The sequence below is a fragment of the Aedes aegypti genome, chromosome 2, assembly GCF_002204515.2.
Source record: "Aedes aegypti strain LVP_AGWG chromosome 2, AaegL5.0 Primary Assembly, whole genome shotgun sequence".
Lineage (NCBI taxonomy): Eukaryota > Metazoa > Arthropoda > Insecta > Diptera > Culicidae > Aedes > Aedes aegypti.
The window spans coordinates 82,795,057-82,821,143 of NC_035108.1; the positions used below are offsets into that span (position 1 = coordinate 82,795,057).

At 37.1% G+C, this 26,087-nt stretch overlaps 1 protein-coding gene across 5 annotated transcripts in view; it reads left to right on the plus strand.

Annotated features, from left to right (window-relative positions):
• Window positions 1-1,825: 1,825 nt before the first annotated feature.
• Window positions 1,826-26,087, plus strand: part of LOC5578225 (calcium uniporter protein, mitochondrial) — a 472,328-nt gene continuing 448,066 nt past the window's right edge. Inside the window, exons 1-2 of one of the 5 annotated variants that reach the window (XM_021841354.1) lie at window positions 1,826-2,385; window positions 2,726-3,241. In XM_021841354.1, the coding sequence (XP_021697046.1) occupies window positions 3,032-3,241 (210 nt within the window). In that variant the 5' untranslated portion in view covers window positions 1,826-2,385; window positions 2,726-3,031. The remainder of the gene's footprint in view (window positions 2,386-2,725; window positions 3,242-26,087) is intronic. The other 4 variants (XM_021841357.1, XM_021841355.1, XM_021841358.1 and 1 more) reach the window with 4 other exon arrangements.

Here is a 26,087-nt window from a genome sequence, read left to right on the forward strand (position 1 = left end):
TTTTTTTTTTCGATTATGCCATTTGGTGTTACATGCAAATCCGTTAATTGGTGTGGTGCTTTATTTAAAAGGCAAATTGGACATTTACTCTCTTCAAACTGAAAGCTTGTTGAAATTATCCTTCTTTTGACAAGTTATGACAAGGTTGCTCTGCACTATTCTAGGATACGAATACTGCATATATATATATACAAATCCTTTCAAGACAATTGTGCGATGCACTTATAGCTTGGTTGAAAAAAGAATCAATATGTATGAGAGATTTACTGCCGATAACTGCAAAACAGTCACATTCGACATTTTTGACAAATTGGAGTTAAAACCATGGAGAGTGATCAAATGACAAATACTTTCGACCAACTTACTGATTGATTGATTGACAATTAAGTTGATCGAAATTATTTGTCATTTGATGACTCTCCATGGTATTAACTCCAATTTGTCAAAAATGTCGAATGTGAGTGTTTTGCAGTTATGGGCAGTTTGGCAGGTAAAATAAAATGGTTAACGTTTGCAGGAGTTCCAACTTGAATTATATTGAAGTAATATCATCTTTAGATTGAACACATCATCGATATTGACCAAAATAATATTTTTTTTTGCTGTTGGCAAAATATAGTTTTATTTACAAAGCTCCAATTCCTTAACACCGCATTTTGCTTTTTCGTCAAAAATCACACATTTTTATGAATATCTCAGAAATCTGCCATAGGACCTTAATTGTAATTGGCTCTTGATATACACGCCGGGAGAAAGGTAGGACTGTATTTTGTTCAATTATTGACATACTAGAAGTTGCTCGAAATTTAGGTAGATTTTTTTTTCATTCCTTAACACCCCATTTTACGGTACAAAATTTACTGCAAATCCAAAGATTGTTGAGTTCTGTGACTGACCGATTTGACATGGAATTCGTGACATGCTATAAACACAGACGTTGGATTTTAATGAAATTTGTTCTAAGTGTCTGTCTGTCTGTGCCTTAAGGTGATTATAAAACAAAGTCAAACTTTGATTTTTCAAGTGCACAAGACTGGAGAATCTGATATCAGTTCGCGTTGAAAATAAATAAAATTACTTGCTTGCTGGTGGTGCCCAATGGGATAAATTTTCAACGCGGAGCGCCTTTTGGTTCTCAAGTCATGTGCTCTTGAAAATATGAGGTGTGGCTTCGTCTTATAATCACCTTAAGTGTCCGTAATATGAATCAAAACCGACATTTAATGTCCTGTCATACCAATTCTTTCATTTTATAATGCCAACTAAAGAAGTTGGGTCAATACGACTCATCAATCCTGAAAGGGCTCATGAACGACTTCTTATAAGAGAACACTGTTAAAGTCAAAAAACAAAACTTCTTATTTAGACTTAGTTAAGTTATTCTGTTTGATCATGATTGCCCATTTTGCTCCTGTGTGGAACGTGGCAGCCTTTTTAGTTTAGTTTTATTAATTAAATATATTATTTTTATTATTATTTTTTTATTTTATTAAATTTTAAAGCCCTATTCGGAAAGTCCCGTTATCCGTTATACACAATTCCGACGACTGCCGGCTAAAGCACTGTAAGCTACACTCCAGCCGGACATCAAAACCAGAGTGGATCTAGATAAGAGTGGCGTCAATGTCAAAATTGGAATAGCGGCGAACTGTCATTTCCATACAAATCCGCGTTCCAATCGAGCAGGAGACCTGTCAAAACTGGAACATGACGTCACTCTTGTTTACAGGCACTCTAATCAAAACAAATTGCGCGAGATATCACGCACACATTCACTCCAATCTGTCAAACACGCACCGCGGCATCAAAACATCAGCTGGTGGTGGGTGACAAACCTTCCGTACTCGGGCACCGACATCGCTACTAGTGGATGAGCTCACCATCAAATCAAGCGCGTGCTTTTCGCCGTCGTCTGTTTCGCGTTCCCGTTTGCCATTCTAGGCTAGTGTTGGTTAGTATCTGAAGTGGACTAGCTCAGAGTGTTGGTCGGTCGGTGCTAAATCCGGGAGAAGAGCAAAACAGAACCCCCTGTTGGGAGAATCCTCCGCCGGTCATCCTTTTGTATCCTTCAATATCGCTCTCCTAGAAAAGGTTCCTAGGAGCGAGAGCGCCACCAAGTCTGTGCCAAGAAAGGGCCCTATCCTGTGCTCCCCGCCGAAGGTGAGTTTCAGTCTTCTTTCGGATTCGGGACTCGCGTGAGCTTTCAATCGTCCATATCCGTGGTCAGTTGCTGTTCCTATAAAGTGAAGGAAGGAAGGGTGCGCCGTCGTTCCTCCGTGCCGTGTCCGTGTCCTCTCGAGTGGTCGTGTGAGAAAATTCCTCCGGTTTTTGGAAACCGTGTGACGTCCTGTGGAAGAATTCCTAGAAGGTGAATTCCGTCATTAGGTGCGTTAATTAACCCACTGATTGTGGTTGCGGTGCCTGCTTGGATAGGCGGCCTACTTTCTGATCCCACTGTTCAGCCCCCCAAAAAGGTGTGACAAAAAGTGTTCTTTTTCTGATTCTTTGCTCTGAGGAGGCGAAACGAAGATTGAATGGTGTGGTTCATGCCCAGGTCGAATAATCGGCATTTTATTAGTTGAGTGATTTTGCGTGTCGCAAATTGAAGATCTGAATTGCCAGGAGGGCAGATTTTGATTTCGAGTGCTTCTCGCATCAGAGAAGGCGAGGCGACGACGAAGAAGGCCGTGAGAATTGTGCAATCATTATTTTTTGTTCTAATTAGAATCCAAGCAAGCCGGAGAAAGTAAAGTGTGCGGCGATTCCCCGGGGATTAATCTCCCTATCAGTGTGCTTTTGGTTTATAGTTGGAAAGATGCTGTGATCGCTATAATTGTGTGATTTTTCCTATTTCCCCCCAGTAAGTAAGTGAAAGAGCGTGAATCGAGAATCGTAAGAAAAACGCTCATCACCCGCATAAGTTTATTTTTGTGTCTGCCAGTGAAGTAAAATTTCCTCTGGCCAGTCAGTCCGCGTTTTCGGTGTCTTGTTCCGTTTTGTTGTTTGTTGAAGCCAAGAAGTGCGGAAGAATATGGCGCCCGGTGTTGTCTGCGTGCGAAAGTGTCAAATGCTGCTGAGACTGGATCTATCTCGGGGAGGATTAAGCCGGAAAACGTTCGCGGCCAGCTTCCACCAGCTGCTGAATGATGAACCGCCTCAGCAACGTCAGTTCCAACACGGACAGATGCTGAAGTTTTGCAATCAACGGAAGCAGAGCGGGTTCGGAATCGTAGTCGGCCAGGTAAGAGCTTTTTAATGATGAGGGGGAAACAGGCTTGGGCAGGTGGGCGCCTACTATGACTGATTGTTGTATTGTTTTATGGGGGGTCCTTGTTTTGAAGATTACAGATTGTCAATGCAATAATGGGACTGATAAGAAGAATTGACAGTGATATGGTTTTTTTAGAGCTAAATATTTTAGAGACAATGATTGTCAATCAATTTATAATAAGCTCTAGTGGTCAACAAACGGATCTATCTTGACTGTTGATATAGGTTTGAAATAGGCTTCAGAACTGCAATATGTACGTTATTATCTCGATGAATTATTTGCTCATTTTACATTATGAATATTTTGCATTCTACATTAGGCGCCGTTGGCAAGGTTAAAATTTTAGTTGGCTCAACATTTTTTTAATTCTTAGTACTTATACGTTGATGGACGAAAAATTTACTGGATAGCTGGGTCATTCTCCAGAATATCCTAAGAATTCATAGATAACCAAAATCATACTCGAAGAATTTCCAACATGCATCAAACAGGCAATTCAATTAAGTTTGCAGAAATATTTTACAAAAATCCCTAATTTACATCGATAATCCAATGTTCTCTTCAAAGTATGAAATACATAAACAACTTGTATATTTACTTTTTGATCTGTCTTCGTTTGATGTACCATCAGTGCATAAGTAGTCGCTTATGTCCCTATAGCCGCTCACTAGTATAATCACTGATTTTTCGTGTAAAAATACAAACTTTTTCTTTTAACAACTCCAATAATTTTCGAATTAAGTCTTGTGACTTAATTTTCATATGTTAAAATAATTCTGTTGGATCAGTAGGTATTTTTGTGTGCTACACACTAAGCTCATTTTACCGGAAATCGGTGAATTTCATCGTTCAGCTGTTGAGATTTCACAGGAATCCGTATAATAATTTAAGTGTGTACAATAACCGAAAATGCTAAATTTTTTTTTTTTTAAATTGTCGATATTAGTATACAACCTTCTTTGTTGCTGGTGTAGAAATAGTTTGAACATTAAAAAATAGAAAGATAAATAACTAAATTCGAAATAATGCATATTTCAATATGTTCGACATCAAATCTGTTAATCGTGAGCAGAAAATGTACAGTTAGATGTAGTACCAAACGCAACTTAATATTTTTTTTATGAAAGTTTTTCAAATTTGCTTGATTTGCATAAAAATAGAATTAATCATTTATTTACTTGTTTATTTCGTCAAGCATAAGTAGACTACATACAATTCATTACATGCTATGGATAGTGATGCTAATGAATTCGCAATGTACATCATACCGAAGCATCATACCGTTAATTTATCCATTTTGAGTATAATGCGTTCTGTATGATTTTTTTTTTTTGAAAATAATTTTCTTGTTCGTAAATGCCGAAAGGGTGTGTAGAAGACCAATTGAGAGAGAAGTGCAGCTGAGTCTACACGGTTCGAAATATTGTTGTTGATAAGGAGAATCATTGCGAATTCCCGGCGATGCTTAAGTGTTTCCAAGTTGCTGAGTATGCAGCGTACTTCATATGACGGAAGTGACTGTACAGTCCAATTTAATTTCCGAAGGGCGTATAAGCGGAAATGCTTTTGTCTTGATACTATGCGTTCTTCGTGTATGACTTGTTACGGGTCCCATACTAGGTGACTGTATTCCAGGATTGATCTTACATATTTAATATACAATAGTATATTAGTATAAGGGTATGGAAAATTGTTGCTGAATCTCTTTACCAGGGCCGTACATTTTCATTTCTTTGGAAGCATTTTTAGTCCCCAACTGACTGACTCAAGCTTAACTTTAATTGAAACTCTGCTGTTTCGTTTCAATCTGACAAACCTTTCCTTGCATCGCAGCAAGCGAATAGTCTTCCATTTCTTTCGTGCTGCTTGTGCATCGTGCGTCATAAATCAGAGCCTCACCTCAGCGAGTTGGTCTTTCAATCAGTAGTATCTAACTTTAGGAGCTGATTACCGCCGTGCGGGGTGACATTGGGCCTAGGGGGTGATCCATGACCATCCAGTGGCTAATTATAACGTATTCTTGCAACATGCTGCATTTTTTCATTATTGTGGTTTTAGTTTGCTGTAAAAATCTTGACGCAAAGTCACCCTTATGGACCAATGTCACCCCGCACGACGGTAATTCAAATGAACGACGTTGTGGCCCGCATAGTTTCTCTATTTATTACCTAACAAGTTCATACATTAATATTGCAAAAAATAGGTAAAATTCAAATTCAAACATTTTTAAAAGATTTCAATGAAATCAAATGGAACGAAATTTTTACTCCTTCATTTCACCTTTCTTGTTCGTCGCTTTCAATCGGGTAACGAAACGAATGAGTGTGGAACGAAGCGACACAGTTGTTCGTCACCATCGAGATGACAAAACTAAGTCTTCGTGTTTCACAAAATGTTTTCGAAAATGCACAGCCCTGCTCTTAATCCCTCTTCCGGCAGCTTCATTTTTTCACCACCAAAAATATGGAAACAGCGATAACTTTTTTGTTATTCGATATTTTTGCACCATTTTTTCACAAGCCCTCAAAAAACTCTTCTGTTTTGAGAATCTGTGTCGATATTGATCATTGGTCATCTGGATTCGGAGATATTCCGAAATTTCTTGGGGGACCGACGTTTTGCCATAACCCACGTGAATATCTCAGGCTACAGAATTTTTATCATGTCCGATCACTCGCTAGTCTTCAATGAGAATCTGTTGTGCAAAAATGAAGCATTGGAGAAAAAGAAAAGGAATCGCGGTCGCGGTCATCTTCGGAGTAAGTTCTTGGAAGAAATCCGTAAAGAGTTTGCATATATCCGAAGAGTTTTTACCTACATTTCTGTCAAAATGCATTCACGAATCGCATCAATAGTTAATTTTAGAATAGAAGTTTCCAAGTAGGAATTTTCTACCCTTTTGATTTCTGGCAAAACTCGTTGACGAATTCAAGGAGGAACTCTGAGAGATTTTTTTAAGGAACACTCAAAGCTGTTTTTTTTATCAAAAAGTTACCAAAAAAAATCAGAAAAGTGATATTTGATGGATCTTTGGAAATCTCAGAGAAAGGACCTTGCAGAAATTCATGGATGGCAGAACCCTACAAAAATTATCTGAACCAATTTATGAAGAAATATTTCGAAAACTCTGTGAAAAACTTAAAGTGATGCGAGAAATAGTGTCTAAAAGAATTATGAGAGTAATTCCTGCACGAGTTTGAAAGTTTCTTTGAAAATATAAAAATTCTTCCAGGAATTCCCAGTTCCCCCCTACCGGCAGCTTCATGTTTTAACACAATAAAAATACTAAACCTTTCTTGTTTCTCGATATTTTTGCACCATTTTTTCACAAGTTCTCAAAAAACTCTTCTAGTTTAAGAATCCTTGTCGATATCTGTCATTAGTGATCTGATTTTAAAGATGTTCCGATGTTCCTTGGGACATTCTCCATATAATATGTATTTGGCGGCCATTTTGTTCTACGTCAATTTATAAAAAAAATGTGTGCTATACAAACCTAGGTGATACAGAGCTACTCTGAAAAAAAAACATACAAATCGGTTAAGTATACTAGGAGATATCCGATAATTACGATATGATGTTTTTTGAAGTTTTCAAGATCTGTATTTGGCCAGCTTGGTACATGAACACATGAATGCTCATTACTCAATGACGGCTGCACCAAACTGCTTCATTTTTTCACAACATACTTTCATTTTGTATTGTTCCGAAGAGTGAATATCTGAATACGATAAAAAATATGTAGGCTGAGATATTCACGTGGTCCTACGCGTCGGTCCCCCAAGGCATTTCGGAATTTCTCAAGATCTAGTTGATCAATGACCAATATCGACACCAGTGTCTGCATATTTCAATATACAGTCAACAACGCCGACGCTTAGTAGAATCCGTCATCGTTGATTTCTTCTTTGTGTGAATGTAGTTTTGACAATACATGCACGAATCTGGTAGAACGTGCATTCAGTTTTCAATAACGTTTTCTACACTGATTCTCATCTACTTACTGACATTTGGTGGCAGCAAATTCAATTTCGCTTGTGAAAAAAATAATTTCCATCAATATTCCCCACAAAAACATCCGTAAATTGCAAAAGTTGCATTTTTTTCTTGAAAGACAATCATGATTCATCAACTGGAGGCATCACATTGCCGTTTTCTTACACCAGTAATATAAAATTTATTTGTAATTACTTATATTATATTTTCAATTTCAGTGTCTCTAGGTGAAATTGAATTTTGAAATGACACCAACAATGGGTGAAACTGAACGCGTGCGCGTGTTGCACCCACTCTCTTTCTCTTCGCATTCGCACTCATAGTCAGATTGGCTTCGTGCTAGCGGAGTTTGTTTTTGTTCGTTTTCGCACTGATCGAGAATCATTCGGCTAAATTTTTACGACACTGATCGACAAAGGTTCTAAAACTAGAAGAGCTTTTTGAGAACTTGTGAAATTAGGGTGAAAAAATATCGAGAGTCAAAATAGGTATCGAGGTTTGAATATTTGTTTTGCGGGAAAAAATGAAGCTAGTGGTAGAGGGGCTAATTATTAGAATAAATTATACCAATTCTGAAATCGGTGCTGGACGCAATATCGAGAAAAAAAATGTCGATTTTTTTAGCATTAGATTTATCCAATTCATAATCATTGTAGGTAGCACATGATACCGTGAGGCTCCCAATTTGGCATCGAAGAACAATATGACTGTGTTTAAAATAATCACCCTGGACTTTCCAGATTGGATGTTCTTTCACAGGAAGTGGCTCGTTTGCCAAATAGACATCCCATATTCCAGACAATTCAGGAGAAAAGATGTCAGACTGATAAGTCTCTAGCTCTTTGCTTTTTCATAGATCTCTTTTCGGGATAAACGTCACATTAATATCACGCCAGTGTCTGGAAATCTCTTCATAGACCGTAGACGACAATTTTCTTCAAATGATTTAGTTCAATCCAAGCAATCTACATCGATCGCAGTAACCACTGTCTGCGACCAAAGAAGAAAATTTTTCATTCGAAATGTAAATGTCAAATAGAATAAACGTATTTGTACTTAGCTCTAACAAGCTCTAGTTATTTTCCGGATGCATCTGGAAAAGTACTTCCGCTGATTTGGAAGTACCTGGAAGAACACTTCAGATTTCATAATGGAAGGCATTGTACGGCATCATCCAAGTCACATGGAGTATCTATGGGTGGAAAGTATTTGTCAAATTTGATTGCACCCGAATTAGTAATACCCAGTTTGTTGACCTGGGGTTAGTAAAACGCATAGTTTGCGAAGTTATATTGAAGTATTCGAAATAGATGTAGCATTGATCAGATAATGATTTCTCATCTGATACAAGCCAATTCGTCAACTCGTGGCTGATTCTGTTCGAGCAAAGCGTTATGTCTAACACTTGGGTTGGGTGATGCCCATATTAAGTAATCCACGTCTGTACTACTTAAGTATTCCATCAGACTGGAGCCTCTCAAATCAATATCTGAGCTGCCCCAGATGATGTGATGTGCATATGCATCACTGCTCACAATTTGCGGAAGGCCTTTTGCTACACATTGTACGGCAACTTGAAATCATCCGTTGGGGATTGTTCATCATGTGGTAAATATGCCGGACAATAGACGTATTTCCTGATGAGATCACCAACAGAAACATCAACTGTGACAGCACATACGTCTCTGGTTGTTAACTCAGGAACAAGTGTAGCAACGATTGCTTTATTAACGAAAGGCATGACACGCAAGTTCGCCATTTCATGTTTACTGAAAGTAGCAAAAACTGGGTCCAAAAGGTTGCCTAGATAGACGTTTCCTTTACGAGAGTAAGGTTCTTGAACTAGCGCCACTTGGGCTGTCTCATGCATGACTCTGAGATGGATCTGAGCTATCCTAACCGTAGCCATTACCCAAAATAGGCAGAATTAAGCTTTTTGCAATCTCAGCATGAAAAAGACCAGCAACGAAAAAAAACCAGTCGGTATCTATTGAATGTCGCCAAAGATGAAAAAGCTCAGAATACACTGTGTGAAAAGCATAATGCGAATCCATATAGATGGTAATCCAAACTAAATAACAACTTATTCATAATTCCACCCTTATTTGTTGAATCAAATTGTCATCAAAACAGACAAAAAACAAACATCGAAGCGAGCTCGCTCACAACGATTTGTCCCAACTTTTGCGGATAGGAATACAATCAAAAGCAAAATTGTCATAACAATCACAGGGTGCAATATTGTTGCAACCTTTTCAGCTCGCGATTAATCAGTTATTTTAAACACAAAACCAAATTTGTTTATGAATACTGTTCGATAGTGTGTCAATGTTTACCGACACGGAAAAAGTTCTCGAAAAATATGCAATGCGAAGCCCAGAAAATCTCTGCGCACGTGGTGATCGATCATTGTCATATTCTGTTCAAGTGGTGTTGCGGAATAAAATTGTTGCAACGAGACTAGGAGGTGACAATGTCTTTGTTGCTCCGTGTTGGGTAACAATTTATTCACTGATAGAAACCCTATGAGAAATACCTACACGAACCCATAGTAAAATTCTTGAATAATTTATTTGGAGGTTCCTTAGAAGTATTTCAATATTATTTCAAGGAGGATTTTTTGGAAAATTGTTTAACAAGATTAATGGAGAAATCACTAAAACTATCACTAGAATGATTCTTAAAGAACTTTCCATGAAAATAGTCCTAAACTGGTTGAATTGCTGGCGGTATTTTAGAAGAAATCTTTGGATGAATACTTGATCAGTTTTAACAGAATTCATGGATCCCATTTGAAACAAAGCGGGTAAACTATGCCAGGCCAACTCAGAACACAAGAGATTCTCCGCAACCAGGGTCGGCTAGCTACTAGGTAATCAAAGGCTTTTCGCGAATACGAAAACTAAACTAAAACTGAAAGGACAGTACGTGTGTAAGGTATTGGAAAAAGTGTGACAGAGGGGGGTGTGTGGGGGTGGGGGGTTCTAGTAATCTCGAAAAACGATGAACGTCATATTTGAATCGCCCCTAAGCGAATATTTAAACAATTACATGGAAAAATCACTGGAAAAACTTTCTTAAGAAATTCCTTGTTAAATCAGTGGTGAATTTGCTTTCACATAAAATCCTTGAAGAAATTTAAGTAATTCATAGGATGGTTCTTGTATTTTTGGATTGCTGGAGATATCATTGGAAGATTTGTTCAGATTTTTGCAAGAATCTCTGCACGATTTTTTGTAATATATCTTATAAACATTCCATGTTTTTTAAAAGAGCTCTGAGTGGTGGTAAAATCTTGATAAATGTTTTTTTAAAGTTCATCAATTACGTTTATAATTTCAACTAAAAAAATCGGAGTCATAAAAATTAATATCGAGTTACGTTATAAAGAGCAGGGCTGGAAAGCGTCAATGTAAATAGAGAGTGTCGAGCGCCTTTTACAGTGGAGAGCATCACACTGTCTTCGGACTGCGAGACAATGACGGAGACTTGTTTTCAAATTCTGTTTCGTTATCTTGATAGTTTATTATCTGAAATGATTGTTATCTGTATCGTTGGAATCATGGAATGATATCCACTTGATTTACCAAACACATTTACTTCCCGAAATTCTCCAAAAATATATAGAAATTTTAATAGCAAAACAACAATAAAATTGCTCTCATTGGAGCTCCGTCATTGCGACTTGACGAAGTGAGCACGTGAAATGTAGCTTCGTTTAGTGACAGTGAGAAGACTCGTTTCGTCAGTGTCGCAAGTCTGTCATGATACTTAACAGTCCTGGTAAAGAGGTTAAGTTATATCATGGTACGACTGTAAATAATATTCGATATATTTCTGTACTTACCTTTGGAGAGATTTCCGTTTGAAGCCTTGAAAAAAGCAGATATCAGAGATTCCTACGGAAATCGCTAACTGGATTCCTGTAGATTGTTGTTTGTCCAAAATTTGAACTGAGTTTACCTCAATACAGGGCTGGTAATAGATCTCTTCTTAGAGACATGTTCTGTGTTTTAATGCAAGTATCTATAAAGTTTCCATTTTTAATAAAATGTCTCTAGAGCCACTATTTTTCTCCTTTTTGTGAATTGTGATTCAAAATAATTAACCAGGAATTTCCACAGGCATTAGTTTGAAAATTCTCTCCAAAATGCTCTTCCAGGATATCGTTCAAAGATTTAGTTAATGATTGATGATGACCAATCGATCAAGGCTTCATTATCATCAAATACAGGGTTGCCATATTTAAATCTGTATTTTTTCCTTCAATTATCTGTATAACTGTATCTTAGAACAAAATATCTGTATTTTAAATCTGTATGCTTCAAAATTTAGATAGTAGTTAAAATTTTGCAAGAAATTCATGAAAATACCAATCATTTGTAACTACATTGTGAAATTGTCACATCAAAGGTTGAATTCCAAAGTTTCCAAAAATACAAATATAAAATGAATATTTGTATTTTTGGAAACTTTGGAATCTGTATAAATCTGTATATTTTTGCCCAAATTCTGTATACAGAATCTGTATATCTGTGTTTTCACAAAAAATCTGTAATCTGAATATGCAGATTCTTGGTCACAAAATATTCGAGAAAATCTATAAAGTACAGATAAATCTGTAGATGTGACAACCCTGATTATATACGATTTTGATTTATTATGTTGGTTGGTTCTCCAGATGTGTTCTATTGAAAATTTAAGGTTCGATTCATCTTCAACTGAAAGTAGCAAAACAAAAAGCTCATTAGGTTACTTCGATAGAAGCGCCACTTGAGCGGTGTCTCTTTGCATGAGTCATTGCCGTTCTTCTAGGTTGAAGAGCTACATGACAATATAATGCTTTTTACAATAATGAACGAACTAGCAGAATATCCATCCATACCAGCATATGTACTTACCATTTGTCCATTACCATTTGGTACTGAAGAGCCCTGCATAACAGGTAAAATCCCTTAAATAATATCTCAAGCATATTCTACAAATATCAAATTGATAATTATATCAAGTATTGCAATATGTATACTAGTATGGGACAACATTTAGATTGTCGCTCTAGTCCACTTGTATGCTTCAATATGAAGCAATTCCAAGTGAAATTTTACAATAGTTATGCAATATCTCATGCTGTTGTCAATAGCTGCCAAATACCTCATTGCAGTGATGCATTTTGAACTGAACGTGAGCCAAAACTGAATGGAGCAAGTTCAAATTTTGCTCGAGAACGCAGTAGACAGTGATCTCCCGAGCCGGAGCCCACTGCTGCTCTCGAACGCCCCGTTCAGATCGCAATGCACTGCAATGTTAATCAAAGCATACATTTAGGTTTTTAACGAGAAAAGATTTCCTGAATCAATAGTGAAACCAATTAAGTTTGAAATAAATATATTATGTCTTGCTTTGAGTACCTTTTAAACAACTTTAGCGCGGTAAGATGCCGTGAATGCTGGCAGCACAATCTACGTTCAGTTTTTTGCTCACTAGCGTTCAAATTTTTGAACTGAACAATGAGCAAGCCTACTTGATCACTCCGTTCAACAAATTGAACTGGAACGCGTACTGAACGCGTTCAAATGCATCACTGCCTCATTGAGGTATTTTTGACTGTTTTAAGCAATATTTTGAATATCATTATGCGCTTGAGCTTAATTGGCCGCCCGTTGATGCTACTCCAGTATCGCCAGATCAGCTGTACTTACACAAGGAACCAATCGAAAGACTGCTTGGGACTAACAGACACCCTGCTAGTGATCTTCTTCTATTTTTAGGCAACAATGACGCCTGTCACGTCAGAATGTAGACCAATGAGGAAAAGGGGGAGGCATTAATGATGCATTAAACTGGCTTCCACAGTAGACCGTATATACCACTGCGTCTACGCCAGTTAATGAAAGAGGCATGGCAGAGAGGTTTGCTCTATGGTTAGCAGACTGCCTATGTATCAGGCGTAAGGAAAGGCGTGCTATAATAATGATAGAGTAGACGCGTACGGAAACGGTTTCTTGTCCGTCTGTGGTTCTAGGGTTTGCTATGAACGAATAGGGTGTGATTACGAGTAGAAGATAGAAGCAAGTGAAAGATACAACTACAAAGAACGAGGAAAGAAACGGGCCTGGGATTGAACCCAGGACCTTCTGCATATGAAGCAGAAGCGGTAGCCATTAGACCACCAACCCCGTCTTAAAACAATGTTCTAAAAATTATTATAATACCAAACTGTGGTGTGGACAATATCTGAACTACTGTATAATTCCTACATAATTATGGTATGGTACCAAAATAAGGTATGATACACACAAGTATGTACTAGTTACACGTTCTTGCTGAGGTAGAACAACATCAAAAGATTTAGGTAAATGTTAATTGAAAGACGCCAATAGTCAAAGGGCGCAGAATACACTGTGTAAAACGCGTAAAGAAAAAAATCTATTAGCAATGTGCTTGTAATAGTACTGAATTATTTATACTGAAAACAGGCAAGCTCGGGACTCTTGAAGAGACTGAAACGATAGAATAAAACAAGAGCTACAAACATGGAAATGAAGAAAGACAGTCAATAAGAAACTTAGAAAGAAAATGATAAGTTTGAACAAAAAACTGTAGAAATAACCAACAAAATGATGATAATTGAAAAAAAAAGAAAAAAAAAACAGACGACAAGTTTGATAACAATAGGTAATAGGCATCCCAGAGGATTCCCTCACCTATTGCCAGTAACTCTGTGGGAGAACTTTTGCTACTACACCCAAGACATCTAATCAATTACACTACAACGATCGTCACCCGGCAAATCCACCAATTCAGTAAGCACCTTATCTTTGTGTCACCACAATAGACACATCTATCACAAATCGCATTTTTCTATGATACACATTATCGACAAACAGAGCCAAAGAGACAGAGAGCCCGTAGCAGAGCGAGAGAGCCGAAGAGCAACGACCTCGTGAGAGACATGTGGGAAGCGGCGCCGCATACCACCAAAAGTCGTTCGGTGCCAGCAGTTGCTGAAAATTTTCGCGTTGCAGATACGCCGTCGTTTGCCCTGTGCGCGTGGAACAGAATAACCGAAGAAAACACCACTTACTTCCTTCGTCCATTACCGGCACCCGGTTGTCGCCACCCGGTTCTATCCACGAAAGAACTAGGCAGTAAAAACAGTAAAACTGATAGGAACGACTTTGATATCACCGACAAAACCGAAATACGAAAATGGGACCTTATGTGAGGGTTAGGGTGTGACTTATAAGTTCTTAAAACGAAAAACTCGTGTGCCCTACTGAATTTGAACCACATAAAATGTGAAACTTCAAAATGTGAGCCAAAAATATTATGATTTCTCGATTTCTTTTTCAAATCGACGTATTTTTCATACGGTTTTGAGAAAATTAATTAAGAAGAATCACAACCTATCTTCTAAAACTATTTTTCAAATAAATCCCTTTTTAACATTTTAAGCTTGCGATCAAAAACTAAAGAGTTTCTATTATTTCCCACACCAAATTGATGATAAATGGACCTACTCAACTCTGAGAGGCTTTTTTGTTTACTTTCTATTTAATCAAAAACTGAGCCACATTAACATCTTCAGTTGCGTTTTTTTTGCATGAAACGCTAGCCAAGGTATGCAGTATTATAATCCAAAGAGAGCAAAAGAGGAGACAATCTCTCATTGTTAAATATGTCTTTTAGTAAAGTTCAGCAAGAATTACTTACGAGGTTTTTGTACTAGTTTAAAATGGACTGATGAAGTGTTTTGTTTTTATTCGTGATTGACACTTTGTCTCTCCATAACAGAGCGATGGAAGTAGTGGTTACGTTGCGAAAGCTGAAAATCGAACTTAAGTCGGAAATTTAACGTTCTAAAAGTGAAAGTCGAGTAGGGTTCAGAGAGAAATGTGTAGAATTCCGCCTACGGAATTCGATGAATCGATAATGTAAGTTCGTTTACTATTCGGAGATAAGGCTGTCTGGTCAATTTCTCGAGGCTTAGTGAGGGCGCAAACGCAGGGTTGGTAGCAGGTTCTTTTCAGAGACTTTTTTAACCCTAAAAGGCGTGAACGACTTTTTTGCACTCTCTTAAATAAATTATTTGATCAATTCTCAAAATTTAAAAGTTTTGGGTCGGAGTGCACCTTTAAATGTATCCACTAAGATTTGGATACCGATGGTTAATCCGGACCATGGCCTAAAATTAGTACCTCCAATTTCGTCAGAGATTTGTGTTAATATTTCCATATATTTCGAATGCATTTATGTGAAAGTATATGAAAATAGTATGCATCAAGTCTTGCGAGGTCATGTGGATCTTTTTTGAACCACTGTAATCACTTGGATATTTGACATGTTCAAGATACAAGTAACCGGAAGTCTTAGTATGCAATATAGGAGGACCAACTTAAATCAAATGCTGATTTCCATAATGAGTCATATAAAACATATTTACTCGACAAGAGATGAGAATCGGAAACCTTTCTGGTCATTTTGAACACCAGTAACCATATTAAGTTTAGTTTTATTGCCCGTTTTTTGGTGAAAAAAGCCCGATTTCTATCATTAGGAAACAGTAATGATGCAAAACATCAAATGACAATGTTTCAGCCAATTGAAACGTTTAGAGGTAAAGTTGGAACATTCTGGACCTAAAGGAGCCATTTTGAGTTTTATTCAGCATCTCCGGTATTTATTGCCGGAATGTTAATTCATATTTTAAACAAAATATGAATTTCTACATAATGGAGACTTGAAGAAAATTCTCATCACGGGAAATGAAAAACCTAAGTGTTTCGTGAAGATGACACTATCTGGAGCTAAATTTCAGTATTTTGGATATATTCGATCATTGTACTGAAACTAAGGTTTAGTAACAAAGTTTCAATAATTCATTTTTTCAATTTTGATTCTATTGAGAAGGAAGGATAAAGTTTCTGATAAATCCGGTCAGAGATCTGTCAGAACCCTCATACAATTCTCATCACTATCCTCTCAGGATTTATATTGAATTTGTCACAGGATTCACAAAACTTTTTTTTTTCAACATTCACATCAGCTTCCTTCCAGGATTCTTATCAAAATTTTCTCAGGATCCTCATCAGAACCATCTAAGAATTCTCATCAGATTCACAATAAAATCCTCTTGGGTTTCGCATCAGAATCCTTTTAGGATTCTTATTAGCATCTTTTAAGGATTCTCATCACAATCTTTTAAAGATTATCTTTGAAATTCCTTCCGACATTTCATCAGCATCCTCTCAGAATTCTCATCTGACTAGTCTCAAGTTTAGTCTTTTTCATAAGAATTCTTTTTGGATTCGATGGAAAGATTTAAGGATTCTCATCAGAATCCTCTCAGAATTCCCATCAGAATACTCTCAGGATTCTCATCAGAATCCTCTCGAAATGCTTGTCAGAATCCTTGCAGGATTGGCATAAGAAATCTTCCCAGGATTCTCACCAGAATCTTTTCAAAGCTCTCATCTAAACCTCACACAATTATCATCAGTATTCTTCCAGAATATCATCAGCATCGATGCCGAGTTCGAATCAGCACCGTTCCAGGAATCTTATCAGAATCGTTAAAGGATTCTCATCTCACCTTTTCAAATTTATCTTCAGAATGTTTCTCATTAGAATAGTTTCAGGATTCTCATCAGAAGGCTTCAAGGGATTTCATCTGAAACCTTTTTAGGAAAAAAACTAACTAAACCGCGACTATTCAACAGGTTCTTTCAGATTTAGTTCTCAGATTTCTCGAGAAAAAGAAAACTCTAACGCTATTACCTCCAGTAACTTGCTCAGGGATTACATTGTTCTGTTTTGAAAGACTATTCTAGAATTTCCTACATATATTTTCAAATGTTTTTTCCAGTTCTTACTCTAGAGTATCTTCCGAAGTTCAATAAGAAATTCTTCCAAGACAATCCACAAAAGTGTATTCGAAATTTTGGAAGAAATTCGTTTTATGATTATTTCAAGAAACCCTGCTAGAATTTCTTCAAGAATTCAAGAATTGTTCACAGAAATTGGTCCAAAAATCCTCGAGAAGTTTTTCGAGGAAATCTATTAAGAATCCTTCCAGGAATTTTCCAAACTGGGATCTAACAGAAAGTTCTTGTATTCTTTTTTTCTGTTAGAAGTTCTCCAGAATTTTAACCAAAGATTAGTCCTGCACTTCTTCCAAACATTTCTCAATGAATTTCCGAAAAAATACTCTTAGAATCTTCAGTTTAACACTTCAACAATTCCTCAAATTATTCATCACTAATATCTTTAAAGACTCCGTTCAATATTTTTCGGGAATTATTTACAGGTAATATTGCGGGACATTATCGAGAAATTTGATTGATTGTTTTCTCCAATTATCTCGGCAATTTCTGCAAAATGTTGCTTGACATTTAGCTAGGTACATTCTTGGAAGAACTGGCAGAATGTCCGACACAAATCTTTGAAGACTTTCTAGTGAAATATCTTAGAGAATTGCAGAAAAAATCCTAGGAGGAACCTCCAGAATAATAACTGTAGTTATTCTTTAAAAAATCCTTGTTGAAATCTTAAAGCAAATCTGAAACACAATTTCGTAGAAAATCAATGGAGGCATTTTAGAAGACAGGTTGTTTTTTAATATTCTTAACAGGAATTTTCTAGGATGTTCTAGATAAAAATCGTATTGTACAAAATTCTGAAAAAATCTTTGGTAACTTTGGTGGTTACTCTTGAAAAACTCCAGGTTGAATTCTTGAGGTATTCAATATAAAATTCTTAGAGAAATTCCTTTGGAAAATTCATAGATAAATTTATTTGGAAATAATCATTAAATGAACTCCTGTTCAAAAAAAAAAAAAAAAAACCTTCGGAGAACTATAAGCTTTAGGAAAAAAAATTGAATTTCTGATGAAATCCCTAGAGATGACCATGTGGAATACATACAGTAATACGAGCAGTCATCCCCTGGGATGAAATTTCCGAAGGAATCTCTGGAGGAAATGCCGAAGGAATTTCTTAATGAAGAAATTCATAATGAAATCCCCAGAGAAGAACTTTAAAAAATCCTGGAAGAACTCCGGAGGAATTACACGAGGAACTGTGGAGCAATTACCGGAGAACGTCTAGAGTAATTCACAGAGAAACTCTTGAGATTGTTTTGGGGAACTTTGGAGGATTTCCCGGAGGAAATATAGATAATTTTCCGAAGTAACTCCAGTGGTATGGTTCGTATGGTCTTCCGGAGATTTTCAAAGAACTACTATGGGAACTCTGAAGAATTCCTGTAGAAATTCCGAATAAAAAAATCCGGTGTGAAAAATATAGAGTTTCGAGAAATTTATGAAGGAAATCCGAGGAATTTCTGAACGAACAATTAAATAATTCTTGAGAATATTTTATGGAGAAAATACCTAAAGGAATTTAGAAATGAAATCTCCGGGGGAATTCCTGCAGGAAATTCTCGGGGAAATTTCTGGACGAAATCCCTACAGAAATTCCTGGGTTCCTGAAAATACCCGTGTAAATTTTAAGGAAAAAAAAAGAAAATGCCTGAAATCTCCGAAGTAATTCTTGTACGAAATTATCAGAGGAATTCCGGAGGAAATTCCTGGCGGAAGTCACCGGAAGGATTTCCGGACCAAATCCCCGGAGGAATTCTTGGACCAAATCCCCGAAGGAAATCCACGAAGAAATCTCTGAAATACATACCCGAAGGGTTTCCTGGAGTAAATCCCCGGCGTAATTCTTGCAGCAAATCCCCGGACGAATGTCTGAAAGAAATCTCCAGAGGAATTCCTGAAGGAAATCGAAGGAGCTTGGCTGTTTCAGGGAGAAAAATCCAAACTGGTAAACAAACGTGTGTCAAACCAGCTAGAATCTTGGTCCAAAACCGATTAAAAATGGATCAGGCAGTTAGCCTGTTCCAAAAAAGTAGACCAGAAAACTGGTATGAAATAAAATTGGAACATCTTATGCAACATCGGTGCAAGCTCCATTTTTTAACATGGTTCAAAAATTTGGAACAAACCAGGGATTTGGACCACCGGTGAAGTTGCCTTAACGTTCCTATTTTTAAGATACTTTGTCGCTACCAGCCCTGTAAGCGACTTGAAGAAGAACTGACTTCATATTATAAAATATTACATTTTAGCTTACATAACTAATTTTATTTTTTTAACAAATTTTGAACCTTTCAGTTCAATTTTCTTCAAACACAAATTTATCAAATTTTGGCGTAAAATAGAACTAGTAATAATTAAAAGTAGTTTTCTCCACACTTTTTCTCGTTCTACCAGTTTCTCATTTTTTTTTCAATTTTCTTAACATGTCCTTCTCATCTTTGACTGTCTTGCTCTTCCGAAGTTCCCGCTTCATTATTGCCCAGTAGTGTTCCACCGGGCGCAGCTCCGGACAGTTTGGCGGATTCATGTCCTTTGGAACAAAATGGACAGCATTGGCCTCATACCACTCCAGGACACTTTTGCCAAATCTAGCTAAAATAGCGGAGCTTCGTCATGCTGCTGCAAGAACGGAAAAAGGGGCTTCTCGAGAAACTCAGATTTGTAGATCTCGCCATTTACTGTGCCCTTTGTCACGAATGGCTCACTCTTCAGTCCGCAAGAGCAGATGGCCTGCCAAATGAGATTTTCGTTCACATCGAACTTGCTCTTGCCGGTGTAAAACCCCGGAATTTGCTTTAAATCGGCTTTTACATACGTTTCGTCGTCTGGACGTCGCTCTGCGACATGCCGATTTTTTTAGCCAAATCACGGCTTGAGACGTTGGGATTTGCATTAATCATCCGCTTCACCTTCTCTGTCTTTTTGTTCTCCGGTCCCGGTTTTCTTCCAACTCCTTTGCCGTGGTCCAACGTCAACCGCTCCTGGAAACGCTTCAACACTCTGTAAACGGTTGAATGGTGAATGTTCAACATTTTTCCCAACTGCCGGTGCGACAGGTCAGGAAATTCCAGGTGTTTGGAAAGAATTTGTTCTCTCGACTCGCGTTGGTTCACCTCCATTTCGTTGAATCGAAAAACACGACTTCGAGTTTGACAGCATGTAAACAATACACATCAAAAAGAAAGTGTGCAAAATTTGGTTGATTTTTACCCAATGGTAGAAAAGTTATGCCCTGTTGAATAAGTCGCAATAATTTCGCGTTCGCCCTTTGATGCATACAATTGCTGCAGTATACAAAAATACTTTTGTTTTAAAATTAATTTAAAATCATTTCAAAGGTTTAATAAATGAGAATAAACACTTTTGGCCTTAGTTTAAACGTTCAATGCGCCAAAGTTTCAAAAATATAGTGTCCGTGTCATTTTTTTCATATATTTGGGTGGTTTTTGTTGAATAAATAAGTCAAAACGACTTTTAACCATATAATTTATTCAGATTGTTTAAAAGCAAATCGGATTCTTCAAAAGCATGTAAGAAGATTTTGAATCCATTGAGAGTGCATGGAGTTATGGTCAAACAAAGTTAATTTTTGGGTAAAATGAAGAAAAGTTTGGCGAAAGCTACTTTTAAGTAAAAATTTGTAACTCTAGACAAGTTTGATTGTCTTCGAACTTTTCATGTTGACAACAATGATGTTAAAAGATTCGGAATTGGTTGAACAGTAACAATGTTATGTGAACTTTTTTTTTTCGAAGGTCATATTTCTTAACTTGAAAATTCACCTTCAAATAGCATGCGTGTCACCTCTAAATCTTAGTATTTTTGGCTCAAACTTTGAGATTTCTCTTTTTTATGTGATTTGAATTCAGACGATCTTCTGATTTTAAGAACTTTCCAAAAAGTAAGCCCCACCCTAGTGAGGAGGCTCTGCGAAGAAAGCACCGCTCGATTACGTCGTCTTGGCGTCTGCTGACGAAGGTGAAGCGTTTTTGGAGGCGTCCTTGTGTCGGGCAATCAAGGTAGTGTGTGGTCTTCCGATTCCATGGCATGGAGTTGTGTTTGATCTTCCGACCTTGACGCTTGCTCTTGCGGGGGCCGGCGATGAGGGCAGGATCAAACATGTCGCGCGTCGATCGAGTAAAGTGAAAAAGTGCCGCTTTCGATTAGTTCTTTTTGATCTTCCGACGTTGACGCTTGCTCCTGGGCAGTGCGTCAAGAAAGCCCGAGCAGTCGTCAGTTGTTTTCTCTCACGGGTTGCACGCCTATTTTCTCTGAGTGCTTTTATATAGCCTATTAAACGAGTGAAGTTCAAAGAGGATTGTTGCTGCTCAAGGATGACGGATCAATTGGTGAGCTCGTTTTATGCTACTGTTTCTAATCTATAAAATATGTATGATTGCACCCTTAATCGTTACAACGGTGAGACGTAAATATGATTTTTCAAAAAAATATGAATGGTTCGTCACTGTGAGTGTCGACATAAACTCTGATTCATAAATTATTTATGTCTAATTTTTTTTTTTTTTTTTTTTATTCAAAACACTTTCTTCTTTTTACCTTTATTTTTGTAATTAAAAAAAACTTTGAATGGTTCGACACTTCAAGTGTAGACTTCCAAAAGGTTCACTTTATTCAACAAACTTTGAAACGTTCGTCACATCAAGTGTCGGCATATTTTTTCTCTACATAGATGTTGTTCATATCAAATGAAAATATTATATTTACATATAAGCATGTTTATATCTCACAAATAATTATTTATCATGGTCTAATCGCTTATCAAAGTGAATCCTGTGACCCAACGATCCTTCCCATTAACAAACATCCCTCCCAGTAACCTTTGTGGAGATGCAGAGGCAAACACGGTCTCCAAATAGCAAAGATTACACACTAACATTCCTTCCCTCAATCCCACCTGACTGCAAGGACGTGGCCGGCGCCGTTATTGACCATGTATAAATAGAGGCACTGAATTATGCACACTGAAGAAGATTATGGCCAATCCCAGCCGAACTTCTAGTTGATTCTTTGTGCATTTTCACTGACTTCGGTCAATCACGGAATAGCAACCATTGATATGTGTAGTCAGTCTAAGCTAAGCTAAGCTAAGCTAAGCGTCCTTGTGTCGGGCAATCAACCGGCGGCGGAAGGGACGTCCGAAAGAATCGAGTGTATCGGAACGCTGATCCCATCGTAACTCTCCGGTTCGGAATGGGGAAGGCAGTAATGATTGGTCACATCAACGACACGACACAGTCGTATCGATATGGCCAAAGCTGGCGTGGATCAGCCTCATCAGATTGCGAACCGACGACGGAAGGAAACACGCCCGGAGATTATGGGTGCTTATGGCTGCCAAAATTCCGACTGATAACAGCAGCAGCGACCGTGTCAATCAGGGTGGCTCATCGTCACGATTTGTCTTCCATTAGAGCAGTGTTTCCCAAATTTGATAAGATTTTGCCCCTTTCTTCTTTTTGGCATTACGTCCTCTCTGGGACAGAGCCTGCTTCTCAGCTTTTCCACGATTACTAACTGAGAGTTTTCTTTGCCAAAGTTGCCATTTTCGCATTCGTATATCGTGTGGCAGGTACGATGATATTCTATGCCCAGGGAAGTCAAGGAAATTTCCATTACGAAAAGATCCTGTACCGACCGGGAAGGATACAAACTCTAAGGAAGACCCGAAAGAAGAACTATATGGAAACTGCTCATTTTACATGGGGGAAATTTCGTCAACTTTAGGAATCGCTGCCTCAAGAGGAAAATGGTACAATGTCGTTGGCGTGGACCGTCGTCATTCTCGAAAACGCTGACGGTGTTTTCTCGGCTCGGCCAGATGATGAGACATCTATTAATAGCAGCTTTACTTAGTTTTAGCGCGCCTTGAAAACATTTTTGGGTTCTATCTCGTCGTTTTGTTGAAATTGCCTTCGATAGAATCATATCTTGTTGGATGTGATTCTTGCATTTACTTTTGTGTGTCGTTTCTCCATCAGCAAATTTCATTGTCTTCTAAAATTCTTCTTGGTAATGTTTAGGGTTGAAGAAATTGATAATGTCGTTCGTCACGGTATCAAATAACCTCCATTCCTCGAAGCAAAAATGCAATACATCACCTTAATCTCTGAAACCGGTTGAACTGAATTCAGGAGGCTCGTTTTTTTTATTTGTTTCATAATTCTTAAGCGGCTTACCTACAGATGGTTTTTATTTTTGCCCTTTATATTCTGAACGAATAACCGCGCTCTCTGTCCCCTGAAAGCCGACCTTAATGAGTGCTGATAGCACATGAACCTCAATAAAAATGGTTTATGTTTCGAGGCCCCGGATAATACCAGCTCGGGAATGTCGCCGCCACGTGTTTGGTGGGTTTTCCATTCTCAGTGCGACACCGGGCTTTCGATTTTCCACGTCGGAATGCGTGCCCCGTCTGTCCTTGATAGCGCTGCCCACAAAAGCATAATTGTCCCATATGTTAAATTAGGCATAGAGAATATAAGGCTCAAAGTTCGTAGTTTGTCTTCTCATACAAATGCTCGTAATCTTCTAGTACATTTCTGCACGGCATATTCATTAAGCACAACCGCACAAATTATTTATGATGCTCCTATTGATCAGCAATAAATATAAACTCGAACATAATTCACGTTTTGCAGAGGCTATTGGGGTTGAATGTTCATATAGAGACGGTTGTGCCCTTATATTTCTAAACTGGACTACTATAGTCCCATAACTCTAGCAACAGAACGTACACAGAAAAATATATTTAAATTTCAATGTAGTGTAAACTGAAGTCTACTGTAAAAATAAATCAAATTCGTGCGTTGTTACAGCATCATGTAAACTCCAATGAATATACATTTAATTTTCAACTAAAAATTCTTGAATATGAATATTACATTATCGTGTAAATTTAAAGTGAATTCGATTGAAAACTAATGGATTGGTCGTTGGAATTTAGGTTTATTTTGATGCTCCAAATATGTGCATGAAAATAAACTTAAATTTACAACATATTTTTAGCTGTGTAGCACTAACTTCCATATTTTTTGCATTATTTTCAAACTAAGTGTGTTAATTTTTATATGCATGGTAATGTACAAAATTAATGTTGCGTTCGAAAAAGGTGTTGGTTCGAAAATCAATATGGGACAGTTATACAATTATTAGCAGTGTAGTTGCTCATTAAGCCGGTTGGAATGTTTCGAGTTACATTGCGTTTAGTTTTTAGCTCATGATGTAGTAATCGATACAAGGGAGAAGAACAGCAGGTGATAAACAGCGGTGGGGAGCTTGATAATGTTGCAATGTCCATCAATTCGACAGATGTTCTCTTGAAGGGTCTGTTTTAAAGCTTGTCCGCAAATTCAGTGTCTGGCGCTGGCACAACCTGTCAACCAAATTAACATTGTCGAAAGCTTGTGGATTGTGATCCATTTGTGAGTTTACGGGAATTCCATTGGCGTAAGGACAAGGGGGGGCCAGGAGGAGCTAAAGATTTTACAAACATTGTTTTTTACCTGAAAAAAATCACAAATTTCCGTTTTTTCGTGTTTTGAAGGCCTTGGGACAAAAGAGGCTATTGCGGCTCTCATTTTCTCATTTCATTTCAAGTTCAAAAAATTTTACGTTTACTGTCAAATTATCATCGAAGTTTGTTTTTTAGTTTTTGATATATATTTTTTTGAAAATAAAAAAATTTTCATCGGCACACACTTTAGGTCTCAGCGCATTAGATTTTTTATTTTTCAAAAAATCATAACTTTTGAACAGCTCAACCGATTTCTAATCTATTTTTATGGAATAAAAGCATAAGATTTCAACTTGTCAGAAAAAATTAAAACACTGAAAAAAAAAATTGTTTTTATATGAAAAAATATTAGAAATGCTAGATTTTTAGAAATTTTTTATATATTTACATGTAAAAAAAATGTTTTCAGTGTTTTATATTGTTTTTTGAAAGTTGAAATCTTAAGCTTTCATTCCATAAAAAGATTGGAAATCAGTTGAGCTGTTCAAAAGTTATGATTTTTTTTTTAATAAATATGCGTGCCGATGAAAAATGACTGAATTTTATTTTCAAAAATATATATCTCAAAAACTAAAAAACATACATAGCTGAAAATTTGACAGTAAACGTAAAACTTTCTGAACTTTCAAAAAAAAAAAATGAGAACAGCAATAGCCCCTTTTGTTCTGAGGCCTTCAAAATACGAAAAAACGCAAATTTGTGATTTTTTTTTCCAAGTAAAAAACCATTTGTTTTGTGAAATTTAATATTTTTTCTTAAAAGTCAAAATCTTTAGCTTTCATTTCGTCCAAAATAGTTAAAAACCGGTCAAACGGTTCAAAAGTTGTATTTTTTAATAAACATTTTGCAAAATCGTCACCCCATTTCGAAAATGGTCACCCTAATCAACAAATCCAAAAACACGTGTATCCGTATTTCGGATAAGAAAACAAAATAGCAAATTTTCACGGAATTCGGTGACCCATTAGATCGGTGTTTCGTGGAATGGCTGCTTGGGAATGATTTTCCGTTGGAATCCCAGGAGGAACTCAGTGAAATCTGATAAAGTACAAAAATAATCCATGACGACACTCCCGTGGAAATTCTCAGAGGAATCTTATGAAAGTAGATGGATGAATACCTTAAAAAGTTGAAATTTTTCAAAGGGAAATTCCTCGTGAGTTCCTTGGAAGAATTTTTCAAGGAATTGTTCACTGGATTAGACTAAGAATGAATATTTTCCGTAGTCAAAATTTAAATTTAAAATTATCACTGATGTACACCGATATGAGACAAAATCACGAACAAATAAAATCACTAAAAATCTAAGACATTTCAAAATCGTGATTTTTGCTACGGACATTACTACGGTAAACCCCCTCCAGAAAAAAATCCTAGCTTCGCCAATGGGGAATTCTAGCGTAAA